The sequence below is a fragment of the Strongylocentrotus purpuratus genome, unplaced genomic scaffold (assembly GCF_000002235.5).
Source record: "Strongylocentrotus purpuratus isolate Spur 01 unplaced genomic scaffold, Spur_5.0 spur5_scaffold_21, whole genome shotgun sequence".
Taxonomy (NCBI): Eukaryota; Metazoa; Echinodermata; class Echinoidea; order Camarodonta; family Strongylocentrotidae; genus Strongylocentrotus; species Strongylocentrotus purpuratus.
The window spans coordinates 9,417,359-9,432,506 of record NW_022145607.1 but is presented as its reverse complement, the minus strand read 5'-3'; the positions used below and the strand labels follow the sequence as shown (position 1 = coordinate 9,432,506).

The 15,148-nt window shown below is 39.5% G+C and overlaps 1 protein-coding gene across 1 annotated transcript; it reads right to left on the bottom strand.

Moving 5' to 3' along the window:
- Nucleotides 1-374: 374 nt before the first annotated feature.
- On the bottom strand, nucleotides 375-15,111 carry LOC592681 (protein SON). Its single transcript, XM_030994122.1, has 11 exons — nucleotides 15,032-15,111; nucleotides 9,831-13,020; nucleotides 9,549-9,699; nucleotides 8,840-9,045; nucleotides 8,078-8,212; nucleotides 7,232-7,513; nucleotides 6,286-6,396; nucleotides 5,696-5,818; nucleotides 3,084-3,231; nucleotides 1,209-1,396; nucleotides 375-539 (listed from the first exon to the last, which is right to left on the bottom strand). Exons 1-11 carry the CDS (start codon nucleotides 15,109-15,111, stop codon nucleotides 426-428), a joined length of 4,728 nt encoding a protein of 1,575 aa, XP_030849982.1. The 3' UTR covers nucleotides 375-425.
- Nucleotides 15,112-15,148: the final 37 nt, after the last annotated feature.

Here is a 15,148-nt window from a genome sequence, read left to right as displayed (position 1 = left end):
CCTCCAAAGCGATCCAATGACGTGTCCCATACAAAATATTCATCCATCTTTTACATTATCCTTATAATCCACAAGTGCATAATCGGTGGCATTACAGTGGACTGATGATTTTCTCTGGTATCACTGCATAATGAATCACTGCATAATAATATTGCATAAGGATCACTCAATAGTTTTGTATCAATCTTGTGTACCGGTATCAGGCAAGAAATGTCTTTTAAGTACGACACAGGCAGAATCGCCCTATAGCGTGTGTTCCGGTCATCAATGTGGTAGAAGTCCCATCTTCTGTAGGGCCACCGTTGCTGCCATGGCTTTGGCATCTTTAATAGCGTGTGTTCCAGTCATCAGTGTGGTAAAAGTCCCATCTTCTGTAGGGCAACCGTTGCTGCCATGGCTTTAGCATCTTAGCTGTGTTCCAGTCATCAATGTGGTAGAAGTCCCATCTTCTGTAGGGCAACCGTTGCTGCCATGGCTTTGGCATCTTTCTTGTTCCCTGAACAAACCGTCGGAATGTACTCATCATTACGTATACACACCTAGAACAAGGAAGAAGAAAAAAGGGCAATTATGAAAAGTATTGCTAAATTTCCATCAATCTTAACAAATCCATACACTTCAGACTTAAATGACTTTCAAAGAGTATTTTCATTAGTATACATTGAGAAGTTTAAGAAGACATACATGTAACATGAAAATAAAATAGATATCCATGCTCTGTATCAAATTTTCACAGTAACCTGAGTGAAAATGTTCAGCATTTTTTATCTTTTTTTACCGATCACTTTGCACAATATAAATGATACAAACGTGGATGTATGGTTTTATCATGTGCCCGACAGAAAGGCATGAATGCTTTCATAATTGGCAGATATACATTTCTCAAAACATAATATGTGGATTGCTAACAGTGATAGGTTATATCTCTTCAATATTACTCCTTCATTCTTTCATTACAAAATATTTTCAAAAAATGAAAAATTTGATGAAATTGTTTTCGTTTCAGCCTTTCGTCGAACCGCCTTCTTTGGAGTAGTTCAAGGTGGCTCTTGAAACAATTTAGTTCCCTTTTCAGGAACTGTACCGCATAGAGCTGTATATAACAACTCTATGTTTTACCCTCATCTAGATGCTGAACAGGCGTTGATGAGTATTACCTTAGAAGTAGAAGTAGAAGTAGAAGTTCAGGTTATTATCTATAATTGTACCTTGAAAACAAAGTTCTTCTTGTGCGGAGGACCATCCTCTCTCACAACCTCAAAGTTAGGTTTGCCCCATCTTCTCTTATTACAGAGTTCATTCAGTGCCATCACAGGGTGCTTGCCGGACAGGTCCTTCCGGATGACCTTTGACACATCCCCTTTCTTCTTAGGCTTCTCCTCTGCAGCTACCAGACCTGGAGGGTGATGCGAGTAGTAGAAGAAAAGAAATGAGCTACAGTAACAAATCAATCCTGACCTATATGTGGAATTGCTAAATATGACTTGAGGAATTCAATTACAGAAATGAAAAATCTTGACATAGGTGAAAGGGATAAATATGACTACCGCAGGGCTCGACTTTATCGGGAGCCCGGTGGCCATTGGCTCCCTGAAACCCCTGCGGGCTCCCTGAAAAAGTGCTTGAGGAGCCCGGCTGGCTCCCTAAGTTTTTCTAGTATCAGCCACGAAAAATGCTGTTTCTTACCAGCACTTTAATCTATGTTTTAATCCATCTAAAAACCCAAATTCCGCAGTCAAAATCATGAAATATGCGCTAGGCATTCCAAGGCACACTTGGCTCAACTCCAGCGCGAATAATGAGTTGCAAAAGAAAACACATCGAGATCAGTGCAGGAATGCCATGCATGATAACGTTATATCTCCGCACTCGTAACGAGTGCGCAATACATGCTGCATTGTATGTCGGTGCACTCAGAGAATGTACACACTAAGACAAACGCACGTGGTCGCTGCGTTGCCAGAGCTGAGTGTATGTTTACGTTGACTCGTGTTTGTGATACATGTGCGTTTGTGATCGTGAGTGCTTATTCTTCAGCGTGCGTACCTGGATGGACTTGATTATTGTTTGAACATAATTTTACGAACTACAAACTTCAAAGGCGTGTGTAAAAAGGGGTTGATTGTTGTTTTGTGAACATATGTACGAATTAGGGAGATTCGTGGCTAATCGTTAAAACGGCATGTATAAACGGTCAAAGGGACTGAAAAGAATAAAATATGGAATAAAAAAGTTTGACTTGAATGTCGTTGGACTAACTTAACGGCAATCAATAAATGAATTTATTATTTCTTTCACTGAACATATTGAAACAGACGGAGCGAGGAAGAGTGACTATATCTCATTCTGATAAAACCTAAAGTCCAATGTTAGACTGTTACTGTAGCCAAAGGGCTTCATAATAGTTGTAAGATTAATTCTTCAGTACAGTCAGTTAATCCTCATGGTCACATTTACACTTAATAATACACCCCTCCCTGGTCCCGGCGCTGATGATTATAAAAAAAGGTATCGTGACGGTGTGTTTTAATTTTTAATAGTTAATGACCATTATTATGACCACAAAAAAAACGTGATAAACTTGGGCTCCCTGAAAAAGTGCTTGAGGAGCCCGGCTGGCTCCCTAAAAAAAAAGTAAAGGTCAGGCCCTGTACCGGTATAGGAATCCAATTAAAAGGGCTCATTAGCTATGCGATATCATGAGGAAATTACTGTATCTAGCAAATGACTCTCAAAATACAATGGGGCTTAGGACAATATTGCCTCCTGGAACTTCAAAACTTTCTAACCATTATACAGTAGGCTTGCGGATGCAACATGTGAGAGAGAGGGAGGATTGAGGAGTCCTGAAAAGGACTCTCAGTAATCTTTCTTGAGGGTGTGTAGTCCTGAAAAGGACTGTTGGTGTAGTCTTGAAAAAGACTGTTGGTTATCTAAAAAAATACAAACTGAACTTACATGATAGCAGAGATGAAGAATTTTTTTTTTTTTTCTTTGCCTTCCCATAACTTAAGTCTTCCTGTTATATTAAACAAACCCCCCCCCCCCCAAAAAAAAAAGTAAACAAAATTCAAACTTTTTACCTTGCCGATCTGTCTTGATCTCCAACAACAATGGATTGAGGGCTCCCTCTTTGTTCTTGCCTAGTCCTTCTCCTTGCTTCCAGCCCATCTTATGCATGAGTGACCGTCCAATGTCCGTGTTGACCGGTGCAGCTGTCAGGAACATGTCCTGTGGAGGGGTCAGTCAGATCCAAGCACCAACGTTGACCCAAGATGAGCCAAGGTGACCCACGGTGAAATGGCCCACGAGCAGGACGAGAGAAGGCAACATCCCCCAAAATGTCAATATTTTGAGGGTATGATGATGAGGAGGGTATTTTTTTTAAGGATATGATTGGAAATGTGATGGTGGGAGATAAGTAAAAAATAAATAAGGAATAACATTAGAACCCTAGTTATGATTGTAAGTGGGCATTATCTTAAATATCATTCTGAAGTAATAGAGATGGATGATTTTCCTCAAATATTAGAACATTAGACATGGTAAATACTACTGCTCATATCAGGAATAGGAAGAGACTAAAGCTTCCAATTAAACTTCCTACTTTCCTTACAATTTTAAAACTTCAATTAGAAATGATTGATATCAAAGGACTATTTTGTTTCATAAATACATTTTGTAATGCTTACTACAACTGGAAAGAGCTGATATCACAGCCTACAATGTACATAGAGTACCGAAGATCCACACCATTACGGTACTTAGCATAAAATTGCTTTGAACCAGCGACCTTGACAACTTGGCTAATAAGACTTCACACTTCGTATGAGATGTACAATTTGTCTCAATATCCCAGGATGTGTATACTTACAACACCAGCCAGTTCTTTGGTACAGGGCAATGATATATAAACATAACAAAGAGCAAAAAGACACCACATGAAAATCCCTCATGACTTGAAAGGAGTGTTTGATTTAAGCACAAGGAATGGGCCCACACACATCAGTTTCTTCTTCTTCTTCAGTAGCAGTACAGGCCACCGTCAGGTGTATTGTCGTACTGTTGAGGTGCAGTGCAGTTTCTAAAGAATGAAGTTTGCTTTCATAAAATAACACTCCGAGTCCTCTGTTAAGGAATAGAAAGCTATGATCTACATATCTTTGATATTTTATCATGCTATGAACCGGCGCAGCTGAGTGTATTTTATATAAAAGCTGCGCTATATAAATTTATTATTATCATTATTATTATGCTATGGTAAGCCACTCAAAGTCATTTTGCCATTGTCTTTTAAAATAAATGATATAAACTAGTATATCTTAAATATATTTGTTCTTCAACTTTAGACATCATAAAACATCCTCAAGCTCAGAATCAAATAGATAGAAGTTATTTTCAGTTTGACACACACTTTAATGTCTTGCGATCATGTTTTTATTTAAAAAAATAGCATTTGGTCATCACAAATAAAAATACAAATGCAGAATCTGTGGGCCCATTTTCCTGCATTAGAGTGCTAAAATGAAACGCTCCTTACCCACCAACTCTACATCACGATGTCCGTTTCTTATTCAAGTTTCATCTGCAGCTCCACATTCTTCTCCTCGTGGCTATTACTGCGCCGTCGTATTGGTTTATAACCTGTAACAAGTTTCCAGTCTAGTCAGAGAAATGTATGCTGCCACCCCCATCTCTCCAATGGGACATGCCATGGCCAAAGAGGAGGCCATGTTGTCCCACTGGAGAGATGACAGAGAGTGGAAGACAACATTTCAACAAAAGGGGTGTGTAGCCATTTTTAAATGGCATGTTGAATACTAGTACTACCAGTATTAAACAGACATTTACATAAAAGTGGTCCTTACATTGTTGTCAGTATTGAAGAATTTATATCAATATTGGTGAAAAAGCAGATGTTGGGGTTTTATGAGCTCATAATACTCCACCTCCACTATCTCTTTCTCCAGAGCTTTTTGTTTCACTACCCTTACTTGTTAGGGTACAAACCCTGTTCCCAGATGAGTCTAAAGCTACTAAGGCAAAGCATTAATTTCTGTGGATTTTTGTGTGGAAATTTACACACCTGTTCTTACAGGCCACAGAAACATACACCCACATTTTCTAAAATGTGGGTGTCAACTTAACATGAATGTAGACTACCACTGGAAACATGTTACAGGTGACAAGGATATATGAGATCAATTGAGATATATCACCAAACTTCCGCGTGAGTGATGTCTCAAGATTCAAGAAAGTCTTGCTTCTTTTTCAATATGCAGAAGTTTGGTAATGCAACTCAATTACAACATTTAATAATAGTCAGATTTTCCTTTTAATTGTTTTACTACTTTAGATTTATGACAATGATGGTCTTATTCCTTGTATTACCTAGATTCCTGATTTCTACATGTAGTTTCTTGTAACAACTAATAATTGGGATCAGGAGGGGTAAGAGAATTTTGAAGTTAAGAGGAAAGTAAAACAGAAAAGAAAGATACAAGATAAGAGAAATCTTACACAAAGCCCATTCAATCTCTCACAGAAATGACCAGTCAATGCAAAATAGATGTGACTAGGTAAAAGAATTATTCAAGAAGTAAACACTGCCTATTGTTGATTCATTCCTAGCATGGTCAAATAGTCCCTAGATCAGTTTGAAGGTTTAAAACCTGGTTTCTTGGTGAATACGAACCTTCCTAATCCAAGCCTGGTTTTTGCGATTGGGATTACCAAGCTCTTCAGGTCGTAGGAAGGTAGCGTCTGTGCTACCCGTGAACAAACCAGGTTTCTTGCTGCTGTGTGCCCAGGTCTGAATCTAACAAACAGAAAACAACAAATGGTTAAAGATTATGTTATCTGTTTGCATTTCAAAAAACTCAATTTTTCACAATTTATATATTGTATTGTTGCATTAGATACAAGTTTAAGTGACAAAATTCAAGTTACTACTTTCCCACTTTTTACAATTGTAAAGTTTGGGTGATATACGGAACACCATCACCAATAATTACAAAACACATTTCTTAAGGCAAAAACGGAAGAAGTCATAGTTATACTTTAAAACCCTTCTTTGTGCACGATATGAGAGACTGTTTGAGCATAATTTCTTTTCTCTGTAATAATGCATAAACATCTATCAAGAACAAAATAAATAAATAGGGTTCTCAATCATTCCTCAGGGGATAAGTATGTCAGAACACCCTTCAAATTTGTCCCTACTCCACCTGTTTAACAGTAGCTTGAATTGAATGTTACTAAGTAGAAAGATTCTTTTCAACTGACCTGTTTTTGTGAGTGATGTAGAACAGTGAGTGCCTCCACGTTATTAGGATTGGACTGCAGAGCCCTAGCAGCCTTCAATCTAGCAGACACAATCTGGCCGATGTCGTAGGACTGCAGGGAAAAATGACAAAAGAAATAAACACATGTATTTCTAAATGAAATAGCCACAAAAACAAAAAATGCAAAAAATAGATGAAAGTGTGATAGGCAGAATGATAACCAATACAAAGACCTTTTCCCCCCAATTGATATTTGTAAAAAATAAATAGAAGTTATATAGATAGTGGTGGTTATTGTACCTGACAGCTGAGAAAGCAATAAATGCTTGTTTTAATAGTAAGCAACCAGAAGATCAACGGCTTTAGGTCCTCTCCGAGGGACCTGGTAATGAGGATTAATGCCTTACCAAAAGGCACTAGCGCATCAACTAGGTTTTGAACCCGGGTCACCGGATTACGAGACCACTACTCTACCGACTGAGGTATTGCGCCTCCTTCTCCATACAATACTTTCCACACATCGAGGCTGTCAAGATTTTTCAAGTGCATTTACTTTTGTTTTGGGTATAATCATGCTGTACGCAGTATAATCAAAAGATGTTGGTTATCAGGCAACAAGCCATTATTGCAATGTATTCTTCTGGTATGAATGATAAATTGATCTATCAGCCCTATGAAATAAAAGTATGTGTTTACTGGTAAGTTTGACTAACCTTGACAACCTACTTGCATGTTAAAGGGCAGTGTTTGTTTGCAATATAAGCATAAAATCTAACACTTAACACTCATAACTGTTGCATACATGTACACGTATGTTGCTGTATTATTATTGCGTAAGAAGACAGTTTTGAGACAATGTTTATTCTGTTTGTATGATTCACACTTGAAGAGCCTACATGTGAGATTACAATGGAAACTAAGAGCACTGCAGAATAAGAAGTACTCACGAATCCTGGTGAATCTTCAAAGACTTTATCTTTCTCTGGTACTGGCTGTGGTGGTTGGCTGTTGGTCAGCCCCGGAATGTGAGGGCCAGCTACCACAGGAGCAACAGTGGCAGCAACGGCAGGAGCCATGGCTGTTGCTGCTGGGGTGGTCTGAGTTGCTGGTGTGGCTGCTGGTGTTGCTGCTGCTGTGGTTGCTGGTGTTGCTGGTGTTGCTGGTGGTTGGGGAGTACTAGCTTTTGTGGTTGGTGCTGCCGCTGGTTTAGGCGTGGGTTTCTCCACAGTCTGTTAATCAAAATCATTAAGTCAAGCTAAGTAGTACAAAACTTAATCTAATTTCCTCACATTCATCAAAAGAATGTAAGTTCTACATCATAATGAAAATACTTTATCAGAGAAATACACAAGCACTTGACTTACATGTACAAGCAAATAAAGTCTGATTATTGCTTATTAAGCTTGAAATTCAATTCAATTCAATTCGTTTTATTCATTTCCATTTTCAATAAAAACAATACAAAGATATAAACAATGATAAGCATTTGCAATATATAAGAAAATGAAAATAGGGAACTAAAAAATCAAGCCAAATAGCCTTGTGGAGGCATAGTTCCCCGACCAGTTGAAAGTTGAACTTGAACTTGACCAAATAGAATTTGAAATTGAATTTAATTATGTCCACCCTCACATCATTCCAAAACACTACATGTACTTCAATATCACCTACAATTAGAAATAGTTGTCAGGGGGTGGCAGGAGGGTTTAAATAATGTATGTGGGTAATAGCTAGGGGTCATCAATGGATGAATGTATCTTCAAGCGAACCCACCACGCAGCAATCATACTCACTTTCCATTGGCCATAGGGATCGTTTGCATTGCCAATCACAATCTCCACTTCTTTCTTACGATGTTGAGAGCCACACGACACTGGGAACTGTACTCTCAGCTTGTCCTTACTGGCCACAGGAATCTGGATTGCATTCTGAAATTATAATAAGTGTTAGAAATCGTTAAAGCACACTATGAATCGGCTTGGAGGAAAGTGGGGTTTAGGAGATATTAGAAACATCTGCTCCTCATATTTCACTCTTTTCTTGTGACCTTTCCAACCTTCTCAACCCATTTACATTTACAACCCATTTATCATCTAAAGAAATGTTATGTGCTACGTGATATTCAAAGGACTTGTTATCCTCCCAACTATATTATTATAACTCAATTAAATTTTCAATGAAAGTAAATTGTCACAAAGCAATGTATCGACTATATTTACCATTCCAAACATTTAAGTGTTGAAATAGTTTTCAAAGCCGGTTTGATGTCTTCTTTTCATGGAAAAAAATTGTTCGGGGAGAATTTACTGTTAGAGGGTGTCGTACAGTGACGCCTTCAAAGAAAACCATAAATATCATTGTGGTTTGAGGTTTTTTTTCAGGATTTTTTTGCTAGAGGGTTAGTACAGTAGAAGGAATATAATAAGTAACATTTCATAGTAAAATTATGCAGTTTTTTCATCGACAATGTTACCGGTTCACTTGTAGATTTAACAGCATTTGTTATAAATGTAAGAGCAGTATGGAAAGGATCGAATGGTTTAATATTCATTTACCCTGATGTTCATCACGATGGGAGCAGCCTCTTTGACCTTGAAAGGATGTCTCACAAACGGTTTCTGAGCCTCGTTCCCATCTTCATCTTCGTCATCTGAGCCCACTGGTCTGTTGACCGGTGAGTCATCGTCAGAACTGCCTCCTTGAAGATTAGCCAATGCCTTGCATCGGTCAGTGAACTTCTGGATGGATTCGTTGACTTCAACTGTTTGATCAATGATAACAATTACAGGAGCATTAGCATCAATGCAAGTGATGGCTACAATAGCAGTTTAAAAATGGTTGCAATGAAAGTTTTGATACTTGAACAGCTCACAGAAAGATTGGGAAGATTTGCGTTAATTACTTGCACTGCCTCACATGTACCCCATTGTTGTTTCATCAACATTTTCAAGTTTATTTCATTAAATTGACTGGATTGTAATCTGAAAATGCTCACAAGAATGAGAAATAATCATTAGATCTGTGCAAGTCAATTAATAAATGTTTGCATCAGATCTTTGGCAAAATGTTGAACATTCTTTACAGGTACATGTATATTACAAATAATGGAAGACACAAGTATACATTGGTGAATCTGAACAAAAATTTTACTAGTACTTCAAAATATCTTACAACTTATTTGTTGCATTAATTTGAATACAAGTGTATGTTTTCAGGTCATAAATTGATATATATATATATATATATGAATAGAAGTCAACTTACATGAGTCGGCTGCTTTCTTCATGGATTCAGTAATAGGCAAGTTAGATGGCAGGTCTCCTGCTCTCATTCTCATTAAAGCGTTAGCCTTGGCAATCTCCAACAGTTTCTTCTTGTCAATATGAAACTTGGGGATCTTGACCTTGAACGCGACCTAGAATGTGACCTCGAATATGAACGTCCCCTTCTACGACTGTATCCATAGCGCGGATTCCTATCATCATGTCGGTCGTTGTAACGACCTCTACCACGACTGCTGCTCCCGCCACCAAGTCTGTCAAACACGCTTCTTCTGTCATGAGCAGGATGACGGATGTAGGTGTCTCCAATGTCATATGGTTCGTTTCCATCGCCAACTTCAGGAGATGGACTATCGTCTTCTTTAGGGACCATCCGAGTTACCCAGCAGCCTCGTGATTCACTGAAATAACTCTTTTCCACCATTTTTGTTGCTCCAATGCTTATATCGCTATCACCATCATCATCAGAACGTGATTTTGAGCGTGATCCTTTGTGTTTTTTGTGAGAACGGGAGTGAGAACGCGACTCTGAACGCGAATCAGAATGCCTCCTCTTGTGTTTATCTCTGGGATCACTTCTGTCTCGACCACTTTTGTCTCTCTCCGTTCGGTCTTTCTTATCCCTCTCACTTCTATCTTTCTTCTTATCCTTCTTCTTGCTTTTCTTGTGCTTTTTAGTAATTTCACCTTCTTCAATTTCACTGTCGATTGCTCCTTCCTCTTTGTCATCTGATTTGTCTTTTTTCCTCTTCTTTGAAGTTTTGTCACTTTCTTTCAGTACATCCTTGTTCTCCACTGCCTTTTCAATAGATTCTGCATTCTTGTTGGGTTTTTCTGTGGATGAAGTTGTACTAACAGCACCATCTTCTTTCTGCTCACAGATGGAGGAGTCTTCTGTGCCCTCCTTGTGTCCGGCACTTTCTGAACTTTTTGAGAGTTTAGCTTCTGTATTATCAATGACTTCTGAGTCCTCAACATCACCACTAGTCTCTATTCCCATCTTCGAAACAGTCTCCACTTTGGTGGCAGAACTCTCAAGCTGTTTAGCAGGTGTTGGCGAGTCCTTCACACTAATGAACTCTATCTGCCTAGAAGAAGCTGTGGTGGCACTATCTTTGACAGCAGTATCACTGGGGCATGACCGTTCATCTCGAGTCACTTCAGATTTTTCTGCACAAGATGAGTTCATTGAGGATTCACTCTCATTAGTTGCATTAGTTCCAGAGGTGACATCTGCTTGCTTTTCAGTATTATCTGCGGACCTATTTTCTTCTTCTAACTTCTCCTTTCCTTTGACAGAACTTTCTGCATGGGCATCATCCGATGGTGGCACAACCACTTTAATAGGATTGGCAAGAGCTGCCTGGATTTCAGAGGATTGGGTGTCATCTAAAGTTGACACCTCACTTTTCATATCATCCTTCTTTCCAGACTGGACCTTATCACCTGGATCCTCAGCATATTCTTCTGCAGATGGAAAGTCATGTTCAAGATGGTCTATCTTAACTTTGGTCGATACCTGATGCTTCTTGGAGTGGACCTGCTTTTTATCTTCCCTGTCTTTCTCTTTCCTTTTCTCCTTGTGTCTCTTTTCTCCTTTCCTACTTTCCTCATGTCGACTCTTCTCTTTTGTAGCATCCTTTTTCTCCTCCTCTCTTCTAAAGCTTTTCCTCATGTCTTCTTTTTGTATCTCCTCTTCCTTCATTTTTCTCTCATCATGATTATTCTTTTCACTTTTGTGACTTGAATCACTTTTGCTGCTTATGCGAGTCTTGACACTATCATCATTGGAAAACATTATTGTGAAACTTCCTCCTGCATGTGTAGGGTCTGTACTTTCTCTTATGGTCTTGCTTTCTTCCTTTGAATCAATCTTAAAAGGTTTTGCCTTCTCATCACTTCCCATAACACTTTTACTTTCTTCCTTTTGGTGTTCAGCTTGCTTTTCTTTCGTCCCACTAGTACTTCCTTCTAATTGTTTTGATAAAGGCACACATTTATCATCCTCTTCAAGTTTCTCAGGTTTTTCACAACTTTCATCATGGGACAGCTTCTCAATGCTCCTTGACCTTCTTTCATGCTTGTCATCGGTTTTCTTTTCTTCTTTATCCTTAACTTGATCCTTTCTTCTCTTATCGTCTTCTCTCGCATCCTTTGTATGACTCTTTTCTTTGCTGCAACTTCTACTTTCACTATGACTTCTAGATTTTTCCTTTCTTTCTTCATTTCTAGTCTTTTTGTCCTTCTTCACATCTTCTTTCAAGGGGTCCTCATCCCTTAGTCCCCTTGCTTCCCTCTCTTCACTAGTTTTTCTACTGGAACTTGAACTACTCTGCCTTTTTCTCTCTTCCAATTTTTCATCTTTTTGTCGCGATTCCTTCTGCTTTTCATCTTTGCTCCTTCTCCTGCTAGAGCTTGTTTTATCTCCTTCATGTTTAATGTCAATTATTTCATTTCCTGATGCTTTTGAATCATTCTCTTCTCTTGTCCCTTGTTCGGAAGTAGTCCCTCCTTCATTCTTCAAATCAGAAGCACTATCCTTTCGCTTTTTGTCTTTGTGCTTGTGCTTACTCTTTTTCTTTTTGCTTTTCTTATGTTTGTGCTTCTTGTGTTTGCTCTTGTGCTTGTGTTTGGAAGACTTTTTCTTATCTTCCCCCGTCTTTTCTAAGACTTCTTTCTCCTCTTCTATAGCCTTCTCCTCATTCCCACCTGTCTCCTTTACATCTCCTTCTTGCTTCTCCTCCTCTTCATGTGATGATTCGCTTAGCTCTCCATCTTCTAGAATGGTCCTCCATGGCAGCCCAGCAGCAACCTGATCATCATCACTATCATTACCATCATCATCACTACTGCTGTCAGAGTCAGAGTCCAAGCCATCTTTTGCCACCTTCTCTGGTTCTTGTTGCAGCTCTAACAATTTAGTTTGGATGTTTATCTTGATCATTTTCTTTTCACCTGACATTGGTACACTCTTCTTCTCTGCACCCACTTCAACATCAGACTCTTCTTTTTTGCCCAACTGTAAGCTCTTAAATTGAAGCTGATCCTTTGAGGACTCTTCTTTCATGAACTTTGTCGATCCAGAAAGTTTCTTGTTCTCTGTCCCATCCTGTTTTTTTATAAATGCTTCATTATTCGCAAGAAAATCTGTTCTCTTGGGTACAGATGGTACAGGTGGTGACTTGACAGATCCACTGCCTCCTTTCCCAGCTGCAGACGTCACTGCGATGGATGCATCTTCCTCATACAGCCTCATGAGTTTCTGTACTTTACTACTGTCTCCTGAAGTGGATTCATCAAGATGTCGCTTGGTGTTTTTTGTGGAATCCGACTTGACTGCCTGTGAATCTTCAGCTTTCTTTGATGATCCTGATATCATCTTGGAGGTAACCCTGTTGATTTTGATCTTCGTTGACTTCGGACTTTTACCATCACTATCGTCATCTTTTTTGCTCCTGAAAAAGAAAAGAGAAAAATACAGCTTATGAAGTTATGAAGAATATGCAGCACACAGGAATGCAGTACTTTCCAAAACAATACCCCAAGTTCCTCTTTAGTCTTGCACTTTGGATGGTGACTTTAAATGTTTTAAAAAGTTTGCAAGGTGTGTTATGTGCAGGAATGGGGGCTTACATCCAAATTGGAGGCTGTTCACACCGGCAGAGATAGCGCGCGCCAGACCGCGCTATCTTCGCGGTTTAGAAGGTACAACGTCGTTTCGGTCCGCCCAACAGCGAGCCACGGCGAGCCAACACTGGAGCACCTCTTGGGGGTGGTCCACGAGAGATAGCGCGGGCTAGCGCGCGCTAGAAAAAAAGGGGTGCTACGATAGACCGCGCTATCTTATTGCGGTGTGAACAGCCTCTTTGAGGTTTTGTTTACATGGATCTCCACAAAGCAGTGTGTCACAGGCGCAGGCCAATAGCATGCATGCCAATTAAACCAAAAGGCTTGGTGCTATCATCATTCAATTTCAGTTTTCATGCATCACCAAGCCTAACTTTACTTCGGCCTTACATGTGTGTATATTAATAAAGCCTTAAAGCATAATAAACCTAGACCAGAAGGAACGCGAGGGCTGGTCAGAGATTAAGTATCGTCTGCGTAAACGAGAGTCGTCTAAAGTTGTAAACGCGGACAGATGCATCCACAACTATAAGAATCGTCCGCATTTTCGCTGACAATTCTGATTTCTGATCCGCGCGTTGGCGTCCTCTTTTTTTGCATCGCCAACTTGGCAATGCAAAAAAAGAATTCCACGATGCATTTCACATTAAACTTTGTACAGAGACATTCAGGCTATGAGCGATAAATCCCCGGGAAGATGGACAACCCATAAAAGTAAGACGGTGAACTGGGGGGAACCCAAAACCTGCAGAGCAAACAAAAAAAAACATCAGCGAAAATACGGACAATCCATATATTTTAGGACGCTTTTCTGTTTTTGTCCGCGTTTACGAGGATATCCTCGTTTATGCGAACGATCCTCATTGTCAGACCAGCGCCCCTTCTGTAGACATTATCATGAAACAGAAAACCACCATTCGCTCCGCACAGTAGTGCTTCATTGCTTCACACTATCATCATTTGTCTCCTTTTTCCCACCCCATTAAAAAGGCATAGACCCTCTAGTATTCACAGTTTATCACACACAAGTAAGTGTGGGCGCAGACGAGAAAGTAGTTTCCAAAACCATTTCCTCACCTAACTTCCATAGCTCAGTCACAACACCAACATACAGATATCACATAGGACTTACAACAAGCTGGAGCGGATGCCCTGCGCAGCCACGCCAACACTAGAAGACCCGGCATAACTTGAGCCCTAGGGCTAGGCCCGTGTGCGTTATTTTTTTATGCGGCACAGATTGGGGCTTTTTTTTTAAAGGGGTCTTTATTTACAGACTAATAGTGTTCGTGTGCGTACCGTGTGCGTACTAGTAGTAGAGGTCTGTTTTTAATAGTGTGACATGTAATCCACTACCGTATGGAAAATCATTACATCAACAATTAAAATGAAATTGTAAATCTGAAGAGGAGGCAGTACGTCAATAAGGAGAACATCACAATAATTAGTCAATAAAACATAACTAACTTAAACGAAGAGAAATGTTATCTAAGCACATAGTTCGCGATGGATAAACAAACTTCTTCGCAGCGCTAATGCGCTAGCGAACATGACTAGTCTCACGTACGTGCAGACACTATTCAGAAGGGAAAGAACGTACTTCCCATAGGTTTAACACGCGCCATGCCCCAATCTGTGCCGCATAAAAAAATAACGCTGGCCGCTCAACGCGGGCCGCCAGCGCGCAGCGCTACAGTACAAACACAGCTACACAGCGACGAACAAAATATTTCGATAATAAAATGACGTTTAACCATTAGATCTTTAGTATGCATTGACAATCATTTAACACATCAAAAACTCATAGACTGCATGAATAGAGTAATATGGTAATGTTACTTTTGAGCTCTCTCCGTTTCAAGATCACGCATCTTTTGGAGGGCGAAATCGCGTAGAGCATCTCGCAGGTTCTCCGCCATCTTTATTTTTTTCCTTTTTTGTTTGTTTCCTTTTTCA

Coding starts and splice junctions, on each gene's coding strand:
- LOC592681 (XM_030994122.1), bottom strand. CDS start 15,111: ATGGCGGAGAACCTGCGAGATGCTCTACGCGATTTCGCCCTCCAAAAG. Junction 9,046..9,548: donor GAAGAAAGCAGCCGACTCAT/GTAAGTTGACTT, acceptor TTGATCAAACAG/TTGAAGTCAACGAATCCATC. Junction 5,819..6,285: donor TACATCACTCACAAAAACAG/GTCAGTTGAAAA, acceptor TCTGTTTGTTAG/ATTCAGACCTGGGCACACAG.